Source organism: Bubalus bubalis, chromosome 8 (genome assembly GCF_019923935.1).
Source record: "Bubalus bubalis isolate 160015118507 breed Murrah chromosome 8, NDDB_SH_1, whole genome shotgun sequence".
Taxonomy (NCBI): Eukaryota; Metazoa; Chordata; class Mammalia; order Artiodactyla; family Bovidae; genus Bubalus; species Bubalus bubalis.
Genome location: NC_059164.1, coordinates 27,031,694 through 27,053,611, shown reverse-complemented (window position 1 = coordinate 27,053,611; position 21,918 = coordinate 27,031,694). Strand labels below are relative to the sequence as shown.

General features: G+C 39.4%; 1 protein-coding gene across 4 annotated transcripts in view; it reads right to left on the bottom strand.

Annotated features, from left to right (window-relative positions):
- Window positions 1-21,918, bottom strand: part of HDAC9 (histone deacetylase 9) — a 1,051,976-nt gene that overhangs the window by 277,102 nt on the left and 752,956 nt on the right. For all 4 annotated transcript variants that reach the window (XM_044946512.2, XM_044946509.2, XM_044946510.2 and 1 more), the window contains one exon: window positions 17,177-17,310. In XM_044946512.2, coding sequence (XP_044802447.2) covers window positions 17,177-17,310 — 134 coding nt within the window. The remainder of the gene's footprint in view (window positions 1-17,176; window positions 17,311-21,918) is intronic.

The window sequence follows — 21,918 nt, the reverse complement described above, 5'->3', positions numbered from 1 at the left end:
TGAACAAAAACAATAACTCTTAATCAGAGATAATTTGAGATACTCTATACTCAATCAATATTTCTACATCCATGTTAGGCAGAAACTTGCATCTTAGCTAACAAAGAATGATTCTTCGACATAGACAAAACTGCACGTAAGTTGAGTCTCAGTCAATGGGCAAAGCGCTCTTCCCGGTCACATTTCTCAGTTGACAAATCTTTTAAACCAGTAAACACCGTGCTGGTGTATGAAGTTAATTAGCCTTATTTTTTAAATTGCTATATTTCCTAAAATTACCCAGATAGTGTTAATATTTTATTTAAAATATGTATCACAACAAGACACTTGTAAGGCAATCTATTAGCAGAGAACTACAGTACAATTCGAAGACAGTCTGTCCAGGGAATGCTTTCTTCTCATGTTCCTGACCATGAATTACCAGTTGACGTAAAATCATCAGGTGACGACAGCTGCTCTCAGGACCAAGAAAACCCCACGCTCAGTCTCCCTGGCTTCAGGTAATGCTGCTGCTGTCTGCTTCTCCAAGGGCGAAAGGTTCGGGGAAAAGAACCTTGATACACTGATACTTCCTAGAAGGTTATTGGCTGGTGGTGCTTGTCACTGAAAATAAATCATCATTTCACAGTGCGAGAGGAATAGCAGGGGACTTGAGGGGTAACAGGAAGGTAATAGGAATGATGTAAAACAGAAACTTTTTGACACTGTGCCATTATGTGCTGAATAAATAAACAAATGCTTATGGCATTTTCATTGCCAAAGCACTGAAGTTGCCTATACTTGACACCCCCTTTACATTTCTAGAAAAATAAAAAAATATGCTCTGGAGACCTTATTCCCAGGTAGGTTTAAATGCTGAAATTAAACGAGGCAGGTAATGCTGAAGACTAGGGCAAATTTATGATGGCCATCTGGTCAGCCACTGCTCTCATCAATAAACAAACATGTTACTGACCTAGATGGCTCGCTGGTAAAATCACATTTGGAAATGTTTCTGGAAGACCAGAGCAATCAAAGAAACAGAATGACAAGTAATGAGAAAAGGAAAGTTCAGAGTCTCTATTAAAGGGAAACATTTTAAATGTGAGATTTCAGCTGGTGGAAAATCCCCCAAGATAAGCAGTGGTAACTCCATGGTCTGAGTCATCTAAAATTGGAACGAGCAGCACTGAAAGTTTCAGCACTGAAACCAGACTGTGGCAACCAGTCCCAGTCTGGCAGAATAATGAACACCATGAAATAACAGGGCTTCCCGCTCTCATTTCTATGAGTCTATGAAATCCATAGCCACTAACATCTACACGCTGATACAGTCAGACATCCATATCTTAAACAAAGCCGGCTCTAGCTAACAATCAGACACACATTTGGGCTACTATCATAAAGCTCCATCCCCTTTCCCATAAAGACATTTTTCTACTCTACAACAAATTTTTGCCTCTGGTATAATGTTAAATACCATGAGCAATAAGTGCAGCTCTATGTTTTCACAAACTAGTCATATATATTCACATACCATACATTCCATGCATCTCCTAACTCCCTTCTCATTCTCCCACAACCCCACTAGGCTGAACGCTCAATCACAAACTTGAAAAATAATCTGCTAACAAGATTCAATTATTGACAGTAGCTCAAGTGCTGATAAATCTTAAGAGGACACCTGCTGCACCTCAGTCATTCCCTTGTGGAATATCAGTTAACTGACAGTAAGGGCAGAGCATCTGGCCCAGCCTGCTTCAGTCAGTCAGTTCAGTCACATCCAACTCTTTGCGACCCCAAGGACTGCAGCACGCCAGGCTTCTCTGTCCATCACCAACTCCCAGAGCCTATTCAATCTCATGTCCATCACATTGGTGATGCCATCCAACCATCTCATCCTCTGTCGTCCCCTTCTCCTCCCACCTTCAATCTTTCCCAGCATCAGGATCTTTTCCCATGAGTCGGTTCTTCGCATCATGTGGCCAAAGTATTGGAGTTTCAGATTCAACATCAGTCCTTCCAATGAATATTCAGGACTGATTTCCTTTAGGATGGACTGGTTGGATCTCCTGGTAGTCCACTTACTCTAAGAGTATTCCTCCCTGATTTATACCCTAGTCTCCCCTTCATCACTAAAATGTAACAAAGGGCACAAGTTTTCCCTCTGATTTCTTTCTCCTGCCACTCTATACTTCTTTTTGACTCCTAGGAAAAATTTTACACTGGCTCATTTTATTACTACAGAATGTGTTTTTTAAAAAATCCTTACACTATATATAAATAGCAATTCTTTGTTGTTGTTGATTGTTCTAGATTTTTTTTTTCCCTCCTGTGGCATGTGGGATCTTAGTTCCCCAACAGGGATTGAATTCTTGCCTCTTTCAGTGGAAGCATGGAATCTTAACCACTGGACCACCAGGGAAGTCCCAAGTTATAAGCACTAATTCTTTACAATCCTTTCTGCTTCTATGCCCACTGGAGAATAAGACCCACAAACAAGGTGTACATGTTTCTACAGAAAGAGGGCAGTAGAAATGAATTCAATATGAAAAACGGCTTCTACCTGGAGAAAGGATCTGGAGAAAACGCGTTCTAAGATTTATATCTCTAAGAGGCACTGCTATGGGAACTCTGTGAATGACTAAGCTAAAAATGCTGAAATAGCAGCAGCTCTCCTTTTTCCTTAAGACTGAGTACCTCCTGGAGTAGTTCGTTTTGCCTCACTATCATCAGATATCTTAAATTTATCATATTCTACTTTTCCTTTCAAACTGAAGTCTCCAACGGTTTTCATTTTCTGGTATCATCATCAGTAATTTATTAAGTGACGTGTTTATGCTTAAATATAGACTGTCCCGTTTAATCCCTTCCCATATTTTCAATTTCCTGTGTACCCTTTATTCCTTCAGCTTTCTCTCATGATGTGCTCTTGAGCCAAAGGTCAAGAGTATAATGAGTCACAAAATAGGATAAAGTGCTCTGATAATCGTAATGTGGGGAGATACAGATTTCTGTTCTCAGAGATATTTAGCTGGCAGTATGCCAACCTAAAGTCATCTATGATTCTGACCAAAAGAATTTTTGAGAATTCTGAGTATATGGACACTCAGTGCATATACGGGTTGACATGGGTATCCATCCAGGTATTTCTCACTAGAGAGCCTAACACAGATCTTAAATACCTTGCCAGTATGGGTCTAAGAAAGGAAACTTACAGCTCTCCCTTCTATTTCCTAGTAAAGACACCCTGTGATATAGGATGTAGGCTATCATTACTCTATTTCCATTCCCTGTGACCTGCACTCAAGTAGTCTCTTCCTATAGAGTAGGAAAGGAGCTCCTGTGCTAAGTGTCTACTCTGTGCCAAGCACCTGAGGACCAAGGTCTTCTTCATTAGATCAGCCCCCCAAACAGTGTACATTCAGGTTTGAAGTCTGACTAATGTTGTTCAAAACGACCGTATGATTGAGTCTCACAACACACCATGGCTCTTTCCTAAAGAAGTGGTCTTTCTGAATTAAAGCCTGTTACTGCAACCTGATTACAGAAGGAACGTTCTGAACATGACCTACAAAGTCATATTGCAACAGGATAAAATGCAGCCTACCCACACCCACCCACACACAGAGTGCACACACGGTATAGATTCTTTTTTTTTTTTTTTTTTTTTTTTTGCCAAGGAGCAGGGAGAAAAGGAAACAGTTCTATTCCTTCCCCTCCTGTGTTCAAAGCCTGGATTGAGGCCAGTGTACTAATCAGTTCTCATTGGCCCTGGAGGAATCAGAACCTTTTGTAAAATATAATAAAGGGCATAAAATCATGATAAAATGCATGAAAAAGCAGTGCCTTTGGTTAGGGAACTAGAAATAATTTAGCAGAACAGATGGATTGCATTGGTTTGGTATTACTGAGGACATAAAAGGGCTCATTTTGTGGCAGTTCCAAACTAAGAGAAAATGTCCAACTTATATTTGACAAGTCAAAGTACCTGCCTCTGCTGGGGGGAGACCCCATTTTCTTTAATCATTTTCAAAGCAGTGACATATTAGGCAACAATTTCCATTGATATATCTCATTTTCTGAAAATATTTTATCCACTGTCCCTAAATATAGGGATGCATTCTTATTCTACACAGATCTGCAGGGCTGCAGACTTAAAGAAAAGAATAATAAATGACTTATGAGTGGCAAAGTTACCTTCTGTTACAAAGCCTATACTTCATATTTAATGAATCAGTTCACACCTATTCATTATTGTGGATATACTTCTCTCTTAAGCAAAGCAAAAAATCTGATCTCACTGCTCATGCCCAAGCTTAGCAATGGAGATTTCACATGCTACAACCAATCGCTTCTTTAAATGTTACAAAAAAAGAGTTTATATCTCCTCCCCCCAATACATTATCTCCTTCCATAGCTCCCTCATCATCTAATAACCTGTTCTCCTCGAGTTTTTATCCAGAAAGAAAAGGAGTAGGGAAAGAAGAGTTAGGGAATTCCCTAGTGGTCCCGTGGTTCAGTTCAGTTCAGTCGCTCAGTCATGTTCGACTCTTTGCGACCCCATGAATCGCAGCACACCAGACCTCCCTGTCCATCACCAACTCCCGGAGTCTACCCAAACTCATGTGCATCGAGTTGGTGATGCCATTCAGCCATCTCATCCTCTGTTGTCCCCTTCTCCTCCTGCCCCCAATCCCTCCCAGCATCAGGGTCTTTTCCAATGAGTCAATTATTTGCATGAGGTGGCCAAAGTATTGGAGTTTCAGCTTCAGCATCATTCCCTCCAAAGAAATCCCAGGGCTGATGTCCTTCAAAATGGACTGGTTGGATCTCCTTGCAGTCCAAGGGACTCTCAAGAGTCTTCTCCAACAACAAAATTCAAAAGCATCAATTCTTCAGCACTCAGCTTTCTTCACAGTCCAACTCTCACATCCATACATGACCACTGGGAAAACCATAGCCTTGACTAGACGGACCTTTGTTGGCAAAGTAATGTCTCTGCTTTTGAATATACTCTCTCAGGTTGGTCATAACTGTCCTTCCAAGGAGTAAGTGTCTTTTAATTTCATGGCTTCAGTCACCATCTGCAGTGATTTGGGAGCCCAAAAAAATAAAGTCTGACACTGTTTCCACTGTTTCCCCATCTATTTCCCATGAAGTGATGGGGCCAGATGCCATGATCTTCGTTTTCTGAATGTTGAGCTTTAAGCCAACTTTTTCACTCTCCTCTTTCACTTTCATCAAGAGGCTTTTTAGTTCCTCTTCACTTTCTGCCATAAGGGTGGTGTCATCTGCATATCTGAGGTTATTGATATTTTTCTTCTCAATCTTGATTCCAGCTTGTGCTTCTTCCAGCCCAGTGTTTCTCATGATGTACTCTGCATATAAGTTAAATAAGCAGGATGACAATATACAGCCTTGATGTACTCCTTTTCCTATTTGGAGCCAGTCTGTTGTTCCATGTCCCATGCCCGAGGTCAGGGGCAGCGGCTGAGAGGAGCAACCCCATGTCCAAGGAGCAGCAGCTGCACAGGTGCAGGAGGGCTGAAAGGAGCTACTCCACGTTCAAGGTCAAGATGGGCGACCTTGTCCAAGGTAAGGAGCAGCGGCTGCGCTTTGCTGGAGCAGCCATGAAGAGGTACCCAACGTCTAAGGTAAGAGAAACTCAAGTAAGACGGTAGGTATTGCGAGAGGGCATCAGAGGGCAGACACACTGAAACCACAATCACAGAAAACTAGCCAATCTGATCACACGGACCACAGCCTTGTCTAACTCAATGAAACTAAGCCATGCCATGTGGGGCCACCCAAGACGGACAGGTCATGGTGGAGAGGTCTGACAGAATGTGGTCCACTGGAGAAGGGGATGGCAAACCACTTCAGTGTTCTTGCCTTGAGAACCCCATGAACAGTATGAAAAGGTCCCATGGTTAGGATTCTGCCACTTCCACTACCAAGGGCATGGGTTCAGCCCTGGTTGGGGAACTAAGATCCCACAAACCAAGAAGTGGAGAAAGAATTGGAGGGAGTGGAGAGGCAAGGGAAGGAAGGAAGTAAAGAAGGAAGGAAGAAGAGTAAAAGAATGAGAAGTAGGAAGGAGGCTACCAATAAGCAAGCAGGAAGCCCAACAGGCTCTTGGTCCTGTCAGCCATATGAAAATAGAGTGAATTTCAAGTTAGAAGCCGTAAGTTCCGGGTTCTGTTACGTGTCCATAACATGCCCACAGTCTGCTATCAGCTACCTTTCTGGAGCTTTGTTTCTTCATTTATAAACATACAGAGATTTAACTGATTACTTTTAGCCCTAAAACGGTGAGTAAAAATGGTAAGCCCTAAAATGGCTATGTGAATTACCTCATATACAACAAAAATTCAATAAACATCCTTTATTTTTATGTATAGCTTTGCCTCAGGCAAGCAAATATAATAACTGAAGTGATAAATTACCATGGTTGAAGCAAGAGAGGAGATCTCATTATGAAGGTTTTCAAAAAGATGCTACATGTATTCCTTGAAGTCCATTTTTAAAAATGCTTAATTGTATTTGAAAAATAAGAGGTTTTTTAGAACTCATATTCCTATCCCATGATAACCTCAAAATAATGGACATTTTTCCCAATTATAAATTTCATTTTGTTCATAATGCTTTTGAGTTAATGCCACCTTTGTTTCTCAGGTAAATGTTGACTTTGTTACTCTCTCACCTCCAAATATACGACTCTGTTCACTTCTCTGTCTCTACCTCATTAAGCTTATGTTAAACTGTTTTCTAATATTGGTTGAACCTTGGAAATCGGCTGTATAAATTTAAAGGTTATTAATGTCTGGGATCATACCTTCAGAGCTCCTGGTTAACTCCTGTCAGGTTACAACCTGGGCATCTAGGAACTTAGAACCACCCAGGGGATTTTAGTGGGCAACCTAAGTCAAGAATCTCATGTTAGAGGGAGCTGTCCATTCTTCCTGCTTATAAGCAAATTCAAGATACTGACCTTATACTAACCAACATTTGGGACTATGGAGTAGTTAAAATTAATGGTTGGCAGAGAGAAGGTTGAGAAGTTAAAAATAGTTTACATGACTTTCAAAATGACAAGTGCCATCTACTTCCATGTAATACTGCTTGATTCACTCTTTACAATCTATTTAAAAATATTTCATGGCATAGAACAATTTCAAATGTACTTTAGAAACAGCAAGCCCATTCAATAACAAATGTCTGGGTGGTAAAAAGCATATGTACTATGTATTTTTTTTTCAGTTTTATGTCCACTAGTTTCATTATTATGAAATATGTCCACTTATTTTCATTAGAAAATACGAAAGAATGTTATGCCTCAGTGTAACTGGTTCAATTTTCACAATTTTTATGCAATTGAGTCTCCTATGTTGTAATTATTTTTCAAACACTGTATGAACATTTTATTGATTTACACTAAAGTATTGATTTTTTTAAACAATAATCATGTATGAAATAAATCTGTCACCATAAATATTTTGTTACTTTAGCACTCCAATTTTTAGATGGTTCAAAACCATGTAACTAGTCAGTTTTTGCTAATAAATTTTAATGCTCCTGTTTAAAAAAAAAAAATCCTTATCACTTTCCAAACGGACTCAGAAGGCAGCCTGTCTTTTCCTTTTATTGGTTGTTTTCCACACTAATTCTTCCCCATTTTTTGCAGAATTAAAATTCCAAATCACCTTAATTCTGATTATGGTTTGCACAAGTATTTTTTAATGTTATTTATCTGCCAGGGTCTATACTCTACTGGGTTCTGTAAATATTTCTCAGAGTAATGACACCTTGGTTTACTCACCACATCTAAATCACATGTACTTCTTTCCATAACCACCATATCCTTTAGAGACTATTCACAAGATTCCCTGTTTGAGTTTCTTATTGCTTTGTGGTTAGATTCTAAGACACAAATACACACACATTTTTTTTTTCAAACTAAACAAAACAGTAAGCTGTTATATGCTGCCATCTAGTTAGATTACTCTATAAAACAAACGTTTAATTGAATTTCCATTAACTTGCAGTGTTTAGTGCTTTGTAACGTTGAAGTCAGAAAATATGCACATTTCAAAATTGTTTCTCAAAAGAGTATTCAATTTCTTTATTGTGATTTACAAAAGGTATTTAAAAAAATCACTTCTGTGTGCAGGCAAATGTGCTGGAGACTTTATCCCTGAGCTCCTTGGCATATTAAGATTTTACACTAAACCTGCTCTCTACTTTTCTCATTAGAACTGCTGAGAAGTCCCAGAAGGGGCAACAGTAGCGTGGTTCTGTGTCCCAGAATTGTTTTGTAATTACTTTGTGTTGGCACTTGAATAAAGGAGTTAAACATTTCAGCACAGTATGTTGCTTATGGTTTGTACTTATGAATTAAGCGAAACAAAGTTATTCAATAGGAATCACAAAGAGGCAATGCAAATTCCACATAATGTGCAATCCAACAAAAGCATTATAAAATGTTATTATTCTCAAAACAAATGTGAGAGCAAGCAAATGTCTGTGGGTGGCTTGGTGGGGCTGAGAGTCCTGAGCACTTCTGGAAAAACAACTGCAAGTGCATTTCTAACAGATGATGGATCAACCCCTGCAATTTCTTCAGCACAGAAGAGCACATCTTTCTTCAGGGGCACACATGCTCCAGAGAGCTGGCTACCTAATCAAAGAGCTTAATCCCAAAGAAGATACCAAATGACCCCTCCATATCTGTTTCTTATGATGACAAGAAAGCTGCTGGTTTGGATTTTCACTTCCAACAGAATCACTAAACTCAGTATGAATGATTCAACAGGGGAAACAAATTAAATGGTATTGGCGTGAGGGACTACTCACAAAAAACAGTGCCACGTCACGCCAAAAGAAGTCAAGCCATGTAACCACTGCAATCTGATATAATGAGGACTCATGTTTTCTCTGGCTGCCAATCAGGACTGTAAGCACAGTCAATTTACACGATAGCTTACAAACTAAAAGCAAGATCAGATCAGATCAGTCGCTCAGTCGTGTCCGACTCTTTGCGACCCCATGAATCGCAGCACACCAGGCCTCCCTGTCCATCACCAACTCCTGGAGTTCACTCAGACTCATGTCCATCGAGTCAGTGATGCCATCCAGCCATCTCATCCTCTGTCGTCCCCTTCTCCTCTTGCCTCCAATCCCTCCCAGCATCAGAGTCTTTTCCAATGAGTCAACTCTTTGCATGAGGTGGCCAAAGTACTGGAGTTTCAGCTTTAGCATCATTCCTTCCAAAGAAATCCCAGGGCTGATCTCCTTCAGAATGGACTGGTTGGATCTCCTTGCAGTCCAAGGGACTCTCAAGAGTCTTCTCCAACAACAGGGTTCAAAAGCATCAATTCTTCGGCACTCAGCCTTCTTCACAGTCCAACTCTCACATCCATACATGACCACAGGAAAAACCACAGCCTTGACTAGACGGACCTTTGTTGGCAAAGTAATGTCTCTGCTTTTGAGTATGCTATCTAGGTTGGTCATAACTTTCTGTCCAAGGAGTAAGCGTCTTTTAATTTCATGGCTGCAGTCACCATCTGCAGTGATTTTGGAGCTCCGAAAAATAAAGTCTGACACTGTTTCCACTGTTTCCCCATCTATTTCCCATGAAGTGATGGGACCAGATGCCATGATCTTCGTTTTCTGAATGTTGAGCTTTAAGCCAACTTTTTCACTCTCCACTTTCACCTTCATCAAGAGGCTTTTTAGTTCCTCTTCACTTTTTGCCATAAGGGTGGTGTCATCTGCATATCTGAGGTTATTGATATTTCTTCTGGCAATCTTGATTCCAGCTTGTGTTTCTTCCAGTCCAGCGTTTCTCATGATGTACTCTGCATAGAAGTTAAATAAACAGGGTGACAATATACAGCCTTTACGTACTCCTTTCCCAATTTGGAACCAGTCTGTTGTTCGATGTCCACTTCTAACTGTTGCTTCCTGACCTGCATACAAATTTCTCAAGAGGCAGATCAGGTGGTCTGGTATTCCCATCTCTTTCATAATTTTCCACAGTTTATTGCGATCCACACAGTCAAAGGCTTTGGCATAGTCAATAAAGCAGAAATAGATGTTTTTCTGGAACTCTCTTGCTTTTTCCATGATCCAGCGGATGTTGGCAATTTGATCTCTGGTTCCTCTGCCTTTTCCAAAACCAGCTTGAACATCAGGAAGTTCACAGTTCACATATTGCTGATGCCTGGCTTGGAGAATTTTAAGCATTACTTTACTAGCATGTGAGATGAGTGCGATTGTGCGGTAGTTTGAGCATTCTTTGGCATTGCCTTTCTTTGGGATTGGAATGAAAACTGACCTTTTCCAGTCCTCTGGCCACTGCTGACTTTTCCAAATTTGCTGGCATATTGAGTGCAGCACTTTCACAGCATCATCTTTCAGGACTTGGAATAGCTCAACTGGAATTCTATCACCTCCACTAGCTTTGTTCGTAGTGATGCTTTCTAAGGCCCACTTGACTTCACATTCCAGGATGTCTGGCTCTAGGTCAGTGATCACACCATTGTGATTATCTGGGTCATGAAGATCTTTTTTGTACAGTTCTTCTGTGTATTCTTGCCATCTCTTATTAATATCTTCTGCTTCTGTTAGGTCCATACCATTTCTGTCCTTTATCGAGCCCATCTTTGCATGAAATGTTCCTTTGGTATCTCTGATTTTCTTGAAGAGATCTCTAGTCTTTCCCATTCTGTTGTTTTCCTCTATTTCTTTGCATTGATTGCTGAAGAAGGCTTTCTTATCTCTTCTTGTTATTCTGTGGAACCCTGCATTCAGATGTTTTTATCTTTCCTTTTCTCCTTTGCTTTTCACTTTTCTTCTTTTCACAGCTATTTGTAAGGCCTCCCCAGACAGCCATTTTGCTTTTTTGCATTTCTTTTCCATGGGGATGGTCTTGATCCCTGTCTCCTGTACAATGTCACGAACCTCATTCCATAGCTCATCAGGCACTCCATCTATCAGATATAGGCCCTTAAATCTATTTCTCACTTCCACTGTATAATCATAAGGGATTTGATTGAGGTCATACCTGAATGGTCTAGTGGTTTTCCCTACTTTCTTCAATTTCAGTCTGAATTTGGCAATAAGGAGTTCATGGTCTGAGCCACAGTCAGCGCCTGGTCTTGTTTTTGCTGACTGTATAGAGCTTCTCCATCTTTGGCTGCAAAGAATATAATCAGTCTGGTTTCGGTGTTGACCTTCTGGTGATGTCCATGTATAGAGTCTTCTCTTGTGTTGTTGGAAGAGGGTGTTTGTTATGACCAGTGCATTTTCTTGGCAAAACTCTATTAGTCTTTGCCCTGCTTCATTCCGTGCAAAAAGTTTACTAAAATTTTGTCTACCCTCAACCAAAGAAAGTGCTATATTCCAAATTAACTTCTCAGCCATCCAGTTTCAAGTGTTATTAGAACTGGTAGAGATCCTAGCCAATATCCTGCCTAACACCCTCATCTCACACATGGGAAAACCAAAGATCACTAAGGTTTAAATGATTTGACAAAAGTACACAGATAATTAATGGCAGGACTAAGGTCAACTCTAATGCTGAACAATAGCTTTGAAGGAATCCATTCTGATTAATTTTCTGCCTTGATAAATGAAACAATACATAAGTTTGATTTGTGGATCAGACTATCACTTAAAAATAAAGAACTCTCAACATTTTCAGATTGCCAACTATTCTATCTGTACACTGTTTAATTGCAAAATTGACTACTTCATTGGCTTGGGAAAGCATGTTTGCTCTGTATGTCAGAGCAATTGAGACTCCCTACCTTCTGTCCCAGTGAAATTATAACCCTAGTTGACAAAGGAACTTAAATACAGTTTGATGGAGGGCAAGCCTATCTTAAGGTCTGATATACTTGCTCCTTTGTTCTCTAATATATAACGTTTCCTCCTCTATCTCTCGCTCAAAAGGCCTCTCTGATGTTGTCAGGATCATAGAGACAGCTGACCACAGCCTTTCTCCTTGTATTCCTTCCCAAAGCTCAATCAACCAGTCTTTAAAATCACTGTCAGTATACCACTAGTGACTCGAAACCCCTTCCAAGTGTGCAGTGACATGTTTATTTGTGTGATCATTTGATTACCGTCTGATGATCTCACCAGACTGTAACAGCCTTGAGACATGGGTTCTATCTACTCAGTATTCTGTCTCCAGCTCCAAACACAGGAGCCTGGGAAATGAAAATTCTTGATAAAGACTTCTGAAGGGATAGATCACTGTTCCCAAAGTGTGGTACCCAGATCAGCAATATCAGGATTGCACAGACACACTGAAGAAATACAAATTCTGGACTGCCCACGCCAGTAGCACCTCACTCCTGCTGAATCTGAAACTCTGGGGCTGGAGCCCAACAATCCGTATCTCAACATTCTCTCAGGTGATTCTGACATAAGCTAACATTTAAGCATCCCTAAAATCAATCAACAAATGCCACTGAGCTAGCCACAGGATTCTCCTCATGCTCAGCTCTATGTCCCCAGAGCTCTGTCTGAAGTATGGGTGGCTACACAAACGTGGCAGGAAAATGCTGAAAGATGGCAAACTGCTCTCAGGATACCGAGAAACAATATACTGACCCAGCTAATGTGTTATATTTCTAGTCTACATATCCTTTTCTATAAAATCTAAGAAACTTTCTCTCTTTTGAGACAACTAAGTTCTTGTTTTTCACAACTAAGAAATGAATTTGTCCACACTGCTAAGGAGAGAGCAGTGACCTACACACCAGGGCCAGTTCTGAAACCCCTGGCATCCCGGACACAACAGTTTTCACTCTCAGGAATGCACGATTTAGACACAACCAAGGAACAGATCTGGATTTTAAATTCCTCTTAGTCCTACCTAGACAACTTAGAAAGGCCTGATTATCCTTATGTCCTTGGGCTATAAATATTCATTAACACTCAAGATAGAACCTAACTTCTCTTGGAGTTAATAAGTAACGTCTAAGTAACATCTAATTAGCAGACACTTCTAATTGTTGGGACTTCCCTGGTAGCTTAGTGGCTAAGACTCCACACACTCAATGCAAGGGTCCCAGGTTTAATCCCTAGTCAGAGAACTAGATTCCACGTGCCATAACTAAAGATCCTACATACTGCAATTAAGAGTCAGTGCAGACAAATAAACATGTTAAAAAAGAAACACATTGTCATTGGCCTTGATCACTTTAGAAGCCTCATAAACACTAACTAGGAAGCTTGTTAATACAGGAAACTTTCTGCCTCTTCAACCAGATAACGTACCCACAACAGATCCAACCAGGCTCCCGGGGTGGCGCAAGTGGTAAAAGAACTTGCCTACCAATGCAGGAGACATAAGAGACATGGGTCCGATCCCTAAGTCAGGAAGATCCCCTGGAGGAGGAAATGGCAACTCACTCCAGTGTTCTTGCCTGGAGAATCCCAGGGACAGAGGAATCTGGTGGGCCACAGCCCATGGGGTCGCAAAGAGTCAGACACGACTGAAGCGACTTAGCATGCGCACATGGGTCCAAGCACTTGCCAATTACAGTGTGCTTTTCTCCTGGCTTTTCAGAAACCGAGTGTAATAAGTTTTGCTGAATGGCTAAAAGGTTTGTTGTATGTCTGTTTGGGGTTGCCCCGCACACAGCATTGACATTTTCAAAATAATTTAGAGGGAAAGGCTAGCATCTTTGCAAGTAATATATTTTAAAATGTGTATATTATAATTAACTTGTCAAATCAAACTCTTTAAAAGAAAATCCACAACAAACATGCATCAATTATTTCAGCTGCAGTCACTGGGGACAGTACAGGCTAAGGAAATAGATTCTACTGTTTCCAAGTGAGCTAAAATAGCCTAGAACAACCTCTGTATGTTCCCTTTTTCCTCCCCCCTACTTCTCATAGAAACAATGAGGAAGAAAAAATAAGTCACGTTTCTTTTGGCTGTATGTATTATCCATTTTGTTACTGCTATACATGAAAGTCTCTAGAGAAAGGCTACATTATTTTACTTAATAATCATTTTTAAAATTCCACCTTGAATACTTCTCAAGTTATTCACACAAGCCAAAGGAATATTAAATTCCTAGGTGTCTTAAAGTTAGTAATGGGTTCTTAATGGCTTTAGAAATTCCACTGCACATTTTGGATTGGACCAGTTCAAGTCATAGATATTTTCATAACACAGGAGCAAATAATTACACATGGGCAACAACTACATCACTTCGGAAAGCAAACCCCTGACAAACTGCTCTTCAACTACGTTAGGAAAAGGGGCTTCTGTTTGCATTACTGAAGTTTTGGATGCGACTTTTGTGTTTGGTCTTCGTTAAAAGCCAGTCTGCTGATCTGGGCCTTCAAGTACATTATTTGTTAATTGCATGATTGCTTGCTAGTATGCTGCGTGCCCACATGCTTGGTGTATCTGACTCTTTGGGACACCATGGACTGTAGCCTGCCAGTCTCCTCTGTCCACAGGATTTCCTAGGCAAGAATACTGGAGTGGGTTGCCACTTCCTCTTCCAGGGGGACTTCTCGACCCAGGAGGGGATTGAACTCAGGGATTGAACCCATGTCCTGCATTGGCAGGCAGATTCTTTACCACTGAGACCTCAGGAAAGCCGTTGATTATTTGCTAGAAAGACACTTATTTAGCTGACTGAACTGGAATAGACCCACTCATTTTTGTCAACCATACAGTCTCTGGGCTTCCCTTATAGCTCAGCTGGTAAAGAATCTGCCTGCAATGCAGGAGACCTGGGTTTGATCCCTGGGTTGGGAAGATTCCTTGGAGAAGGGAAAGGCTACCCACTCCAGTATTCTGGCCTGGAGAATTTCATGGACTGTACAGTCCATGGGGTCACAGAGAGTCACAGTCCTTCTAATATTTCATCTTGGGTCTGACACACATCAGTTAGTGCTGTGTATAAGTTGAACTTCATGGTTTCAAATAATACAAGATCAAAAGAATGTGATGCACCAGGAACTGGAAAAAAAAAAGAAAGACTGATCAGAAACAGATAACAAACTTCTAAAATTTTAAGACCAGTATGAATCATATTACATCCCATTTACTTTTGTACTTTGCTGCTTTTATAAACAGTGTTCCTTCAGGTAAAAGGCTGAAGGACACCACAACCTCACGGCCCACTGAAGCTGTGACTGGGCACTGCTTATCTGGAGTGGTGGAGGCTCGGCTTCAGGACATGACAAAGACTGGAAAGTGACAAAATGTACACAGCAGTGCCTCAGCTTATGAAAGCACAGAGAGACTGCCAAGCTAGAAAACATCTGTAATAGATGCAAAGGTGAGACACGAACGCTCTCATGAATAAACACCCATTAAGGCCAATCTACTACAAAGAAGTCTCCTGGATGGTTTACCTCACTGGCTTCATATTGGATTGTGCAGACTCTAATAGAGTGATCTGGCTTCCAACCTGCATTATCAAAAACAATGATATAACTCTAAAATTTACCAAAGAATATGAAGCTTTCTGCCGCATAACATGGGTGCTACTGGCAAAAGAGGAATAATAGACTTTCACTCAAGAAAGAACCATAGAAATAACTCTAGCTGAAATTCTTTCACTTCTGAGTTTCTAGGTAAAGGATACACTTACTGAAAAGCAGAACTCTAAATATGAAGGGTATTTGATAATTCTATTACCAACATATAATAAAACTTGTGAAACTAAATCTGTATACACTACTCTGGTGTATTCATTCACAATATCGAGACTGCTTAATGACCCATCAACATTATCTGTGTTTTGATGTAAAGAAAATGACCATTTAATTCCCCTGTAAGACAAGATACATAGTTCATCTCCAAAAGAGAAAAGTCAATAAAGAATTTATCCTTAGAAGTGAACACATTGAATGAATGAATGATTTTGCATCTTCCAAAGTCAGTTATTTTTGCCACTCTGAAGAGAAAAAAGATCATACAGAACTAACACTCGTTATCGAATAGAGTCAAGTGTACTTGACTTTGACATCTTTATTTCCACTGAAATATTTTACAGGTTCACGCTAAAGTAAATTGGCTTTGAATAGAATTTTCTTGACCACATTTTCGGGTATTAAAATCAATTAATTCAAAAGTAGTCACAGAGACTGTCTTTATCACTATTCACTATTTTAAGAATAGTGAATTTAATATGGTTTCAGTGTTATTAGTTTCCTCATGACATAACTATGGTCAAAATATTATCCACTTACATGTTTCCCAAATTGATGAGAACTAGAGTTCCTTCATTGCTCTTATAGAGAAGGGCAAAAGAACCAAATAGTAATACATAGGAACCAAATAGTAATATGTCAACTGATCAGACTATAAGAATAGAGACCATGTTTGTCTAGTGAAATTCCGTAATTCTAGTCCCTAGAACATATCTGGAACATAATATAGATGCAGGAAAAAGTGCTTTTGATCAATAAATGCTAAGGTAATGTAAAATAACACACAGAGGATATTTTTCTTCTAAAAAAGTTTAGACTCAAATATAGACTGTTATTGGATCTTAAGCAACAATGGACATTTATAGCAGCTAAATCAACCAACTGCTGGTTGTTACATATTTTACAAATTTGACAAAGGGAGCCTTTCTGACCTGATATCTTTTAAAAGGCTCAATAAGCCAGAATTTTCTAAATAAAAAATAAGACTCACAAGAATCTACAGAAATGAATCTAAACACCAATAAAAAGAAGTGACTCTTTCTGGTAATCTTTTAAAACTTTAAACAGACAGTTATCTTTTAAAACTATTCCATTTCCATGAGGCAAAATTGGCATATATGAGTTCAGAGAATTGCTTACAGTAAGAAAGAACAACTATGTAGCCCCTAACTGTTTGTGAAGAGCTTCTCAGAAAATTAACTCAATAAACAATACCTACTGGAAACAAGAAGAGTTCCATGTGAACAAAAAAAACCCCACAACACTACAGCAATGGCAACACACATCAGGCAGCAGCTCAGCCCGTGAGCGCAGCCTGAGTCCCCACTGTGTGCCCAGCCCAGGCAGGTTATATGTTACTGGTGTCCATGATGGTTCATCAATCATGGTGTTTGTGCTACAGAGTTAACATTTTTCTACAACCACCCAAATGAATACTGGCCTCTTTACATGATTTATTTAAGTAAGTAAAAGAGTGTGGCCAATTCAGGATTACCTCACATTTATTTAGCAGCCCAGTTTCTTGCAGCCGTGACCAGATGCTCTGTATTCGTCCAGCATGCTCAGGGTGGGTGGTGGAATTGCCACAAATGCACTGGTGTTTCAGCATCAAAGGATCATAGGCAATTCCTTTAGGACAAAGAAAACACAACACAAGATGAGTAATGAGCACAAGTTACATGACAATATGATTACTCAAAAAAGAGCATTCTTTTCCAAATAAATGTACAAATAGAGAAATAATACATATCCACAAGTTTCCTGGAAGCACATAAGAACTATTTAGTTCTATGGGTCTGGATATATATGCAAACAAAAGTCAACTCATGAATTAGTCAGTATCAGACCCTAGGCTTACTAAGTAAATCTGTAAAGTAAAAAAGGTGATGATATTTGAGAAACTGCAGGTTAAAAACAAATACTGCAATTTTACCAGTATCTTAAATCACTATGGAGTATTTTTAGACAGATAATTCAATTCAGCAGAGGTTTCAATTTTATCAGTGAATCCACAAAATGAGCTCTTTAAAGTGTGACTTTATTTCACGAGTAAGTCTTGCCATATTTTAGGTCATGTTACATCTGTAACAAACTGGGTTTCCAACTACTTGCCTATTCATATGCTTATTAATTCCTTCAAAGTTGTGCAGAAAGAGTTTCTTTTCTGCTTACTGTGCTTCTCTCATAATTTATGTCAATCTGTAAGTAACACAGATACTATAGTTTTTAATGATGCTAAAGCTGAAACTCCAGTACTTTGGCCACCTCATGCGAAGAGTTGACTCATTGGAAAAGACTCTGATGCTGGGAAGGATTGGGGGCAGGAGAAGAAGGGGACGACAGAGGGTGAGATGGCTGGATGGCATCATTGACTCAATGGACGTGAGTTTGAGTAAACTCCGGGAGTTGGTGATGGACAGGGAGGCCTGGTATGCTGCGATTCATGGGGTCGCAAAGAGTTGGACACGACTGAGCAACTGAACTGAACTGATAGTTTTTATAATATTGTGGAACATTTGAAGTGTTTCTTTAAAAAAATAAGTCAGTAGCAATATCTTTAGTAGAAATCACATAGACACTACAAAATCTGCATTTAAATTATGATAAGTTAGCACATTTCATGTTTCAGAGCCTCTGATGTGAAAGATTTCATACACATTTGATGAAATGAACTATTAGGCATATACAAGGTAGGGCTCTTTAAAGAAACAGATTAGATGATAATTATTATAAAAAGATTTCCACCCTTAACCCTATTCCTTGGGGGGAAAACATGTTATTTACAAAATTGCCTGATGTAAGAAATTATTTAACCAATGAAATATTCCAATAAATTACCATCAAAATACATTCTCTGGGGGCATAGAATGCAAAAGAGTCCATTACAATAACTTTCTAAATATCTATTCAAGAACAGATAAGTACAAGCAATTAGTGTTATAAAGTAGGTTCAATTAATGCATTTTATTCCCCCTTACATTATTGTGTTAGAGGGATGTTATTCAAGAGGGGAAAATATGTGTCCCTCAGTGTATTAAAATCATGCAGAATGACATGTGTATTTTGAAACCATGTGGCAAAAATTATGTCTAAGACAAAAACTATTTCACTGGTCCAAATAATATCCACTTCTATTAATTGAAATATAGCTGACATATACAATATTACGTTAATTCAGGGGCACTACATAGTGATTTGACATTTTCATACACTGCAAAATGATCACCACAATAAGTCTAGTAAACATCTGTGCCCATACAAAGCTATTACAATTTTTTTGTTTGACCAAACCACACGGCATGTGGGACCCTAGTTCTCCAATCAGGGATCAAAGCTGTGCCCCGCGGAGTGCAAGTATGGCCTTAACCACTGGACCGCCAGGGAAGTCCCTATTACAGTTCTTTTACTGTATCCCTTGTACCTTGTTATTATGTCACCATGGCTTATTTATTTTATAACTGGAGGCCTGTATCTCTTAATGCCCTTCACCTATTTGGCCCAGCTCTCCAGCCCCCTTCCCTCTGGCATCTACACAATTGAGTACGCTGTCACTTGGCTTTGTTTTGTTTCTTAGATTCCAGATCTGACTAAATAGATTTTAGTTAATACAGTATTTATCTTTGTCTGACTCATGATGCCCTCTAAGTATGTAATATTGATTCTTAAGACACAAATGGCTTCAGAATCCCTCCACATGCCCCCAAATCTCATATTTTCATCTTCAGGGCCGATCTCCCTCCTGAGCGGTATACTCTTAAACACTCATCTAAATTGCCCATCTAAAATCTCCATTTGGATATCTCCTAGTTTTCATAAAATAGAAATATCATATTTGAGCTCATAATCTTAAGCTTCACATATTGTTTCTCATTTCAGTGAAGGATATCACCACCACTACTCACGTAAGAAATCTTACTGTCCTTTTGACACTCACTCTCCAATAAACCAACAAGTAATGCCTTTTCCCCTGGAAGATGCATACTCACTCTCTTATCTCCAATGCTGAAACCATACAATCCAAGGTACTATTATCTTTAATCTGAACTCCTGAGATAGCCCTGTAATGGCTATCTGACTTTCATTCTACTCTATTTGCCACTTAAGAGTTGCTACCTTTGCTTCAGTCCTTTGGTGACTTCAAAGATATGAAACGAGTCGCCAGCCCAGGTTCGATGCATGATACTGGATGCTTGGGGCTGGTGCACTGGGACGACCCAGAGGGATGGTACGGGGAGGGAGGAGGGAGGAGGGTTCAGGATGGGGAACACGTGTATACCTGTGGCAGATTCATGTTGATGTATGGCAAAACCAATACAATATTGTAAACTTAAAAAATAAAAAAAAATAAAATAAAAAAATAAAAAGAAATTTAAAAAAAAAAAAAAAAGATGAGGTTAAATTTCTCCAGGCAGCACAGACACACCTGTCCCCACTTCTCCAGCTTCATCTCATACTTCCCTGACTTGATCTTTATTTCTCCCACAAAGGTTTACTTTACCTTCTAGTTTTCAAAAAACTCAAAATCACACGTGCCTTGGGATCTTCATACATGCTGTTCCATCTATGCCAAAAATTCTGCCTTCTGGCCCCCTTCACTCAGATAATACCTACTCATTCTTCAAGATTGTCTCAATGTCACTTCCTCAATAAAGCATTGCTCGGTTCAGTTCAGTTGCTCAGTCATGTCCGACTCTTTGCGACCCCATGAATTGTGGCACGCCAGGCCTCCCTGTCCACCACCAACTCCCAGAGCCTACCCAAACTCATGTGCATCGAGTGGGTGATGCCATCCAGCCATCTCATCCTCTGTTGTCCCTGTCTCCTCTTGCCCTCAATCCCTCCCAGCATCAGGGTCCTTTCCAATGAGTCAACTCTTCACATGACTTGTGATCTCTAAATTAGATCTCCGACTATATGTTCTCATAGCATCTTCTAGGTCTTCTTTGTAACATTTAGTAAAATTCTATAATTGGTGTATAATCTTGTTAATTGGTTATTTTCTTTACTATCTGTACAACACAGACTAGAGTTATATTGTTTACCTCTGAACTCCTAGTGTCTATAAATATGCTGGGAAAACAGTAGATTCTCAAGTGTAATTTTAATAAATGAGTGAAAAACATGAATAAATGAATTGATGGAATAACTAGGTCAGATACCTCCATCAATTATAAAAACCTTTCTTGATGAACCTACTTGGTGGACCTCATTGGTAGTTTTTATAGACTAATTTCTTTTGTATTACCTGCCTTATCTTCCTCCTGGTGAAAGTGAAGTGAGAGTGTTAGCCACTCAGTTGTGTCCTCTTCTTTGTGACCCAATGGACTGTGGCCCACCAGGCTCCTCTGTCCATGGAATTCTCCAGGCAAGAATACCGGAGTGGGTTGCCATTCCCTTCTCCAGGGGATCTTCCCCACCCAGGGGTCAAACCTGGGCCTCCTGCATTGCAGGCAAATTCTTTGCCATCTGAGCCACAAGGACATCTTATCTTCCTACCGGCAGGTGCCTCTAACACAAGCATTTATTATACTCATTATATTTATACATGGAATTTTACACAAAAAAAGAGATGAATAAATATTTTAAAATAAAGCCAAAAGAGAGAAAAGAGGAAGGCAGGAAAAAAAAAGTAAGCAGGCATAAAAAGCAACATTCACAATACGACAATACATTAAACATGTCTGCACAACTCAGATATATCAAGTATTTATGAGTTGCTATTACATAACAGGAACTGCTGAACATATTTTCTACCAGTTTTGTACTGCATAAAAGATATATTAATAATTAACATGGAAACATAAAATATAGCATTTCCCTCATTTTGAAAACATATTCTTTAAGAATAGAGATTCTAATCATTAGGTTGCTTATTGTTTTCACTATTTCATCTCTTGACACATCTAACTTCATCTCCATAGTAATAATTTCTATTAAAACAACAATTTCTCCATTAGCCACTGCCAAAAAAAAAATATGAAACAGGTTATGGTAGCTGAAAATTATTGCCAAGTATCTGAAGATTATAATACCAAGTCCAGGAGCTCTTGGAAAGATGTTCAAATTTAAGAGAAAATAAAGTCTGGAACCCAAACCTCCACCTACTCATCTTAATGATGTAGCAATAAAGAGTTAACAGGTAGACTGCAAGGTGAGACTTAACCTCATCCTTCATCTCCATTTCTTTCATCTTTTTTTTTCCCTTTTTCCCCCTCAAAAACAGAAACTTATAGGGTG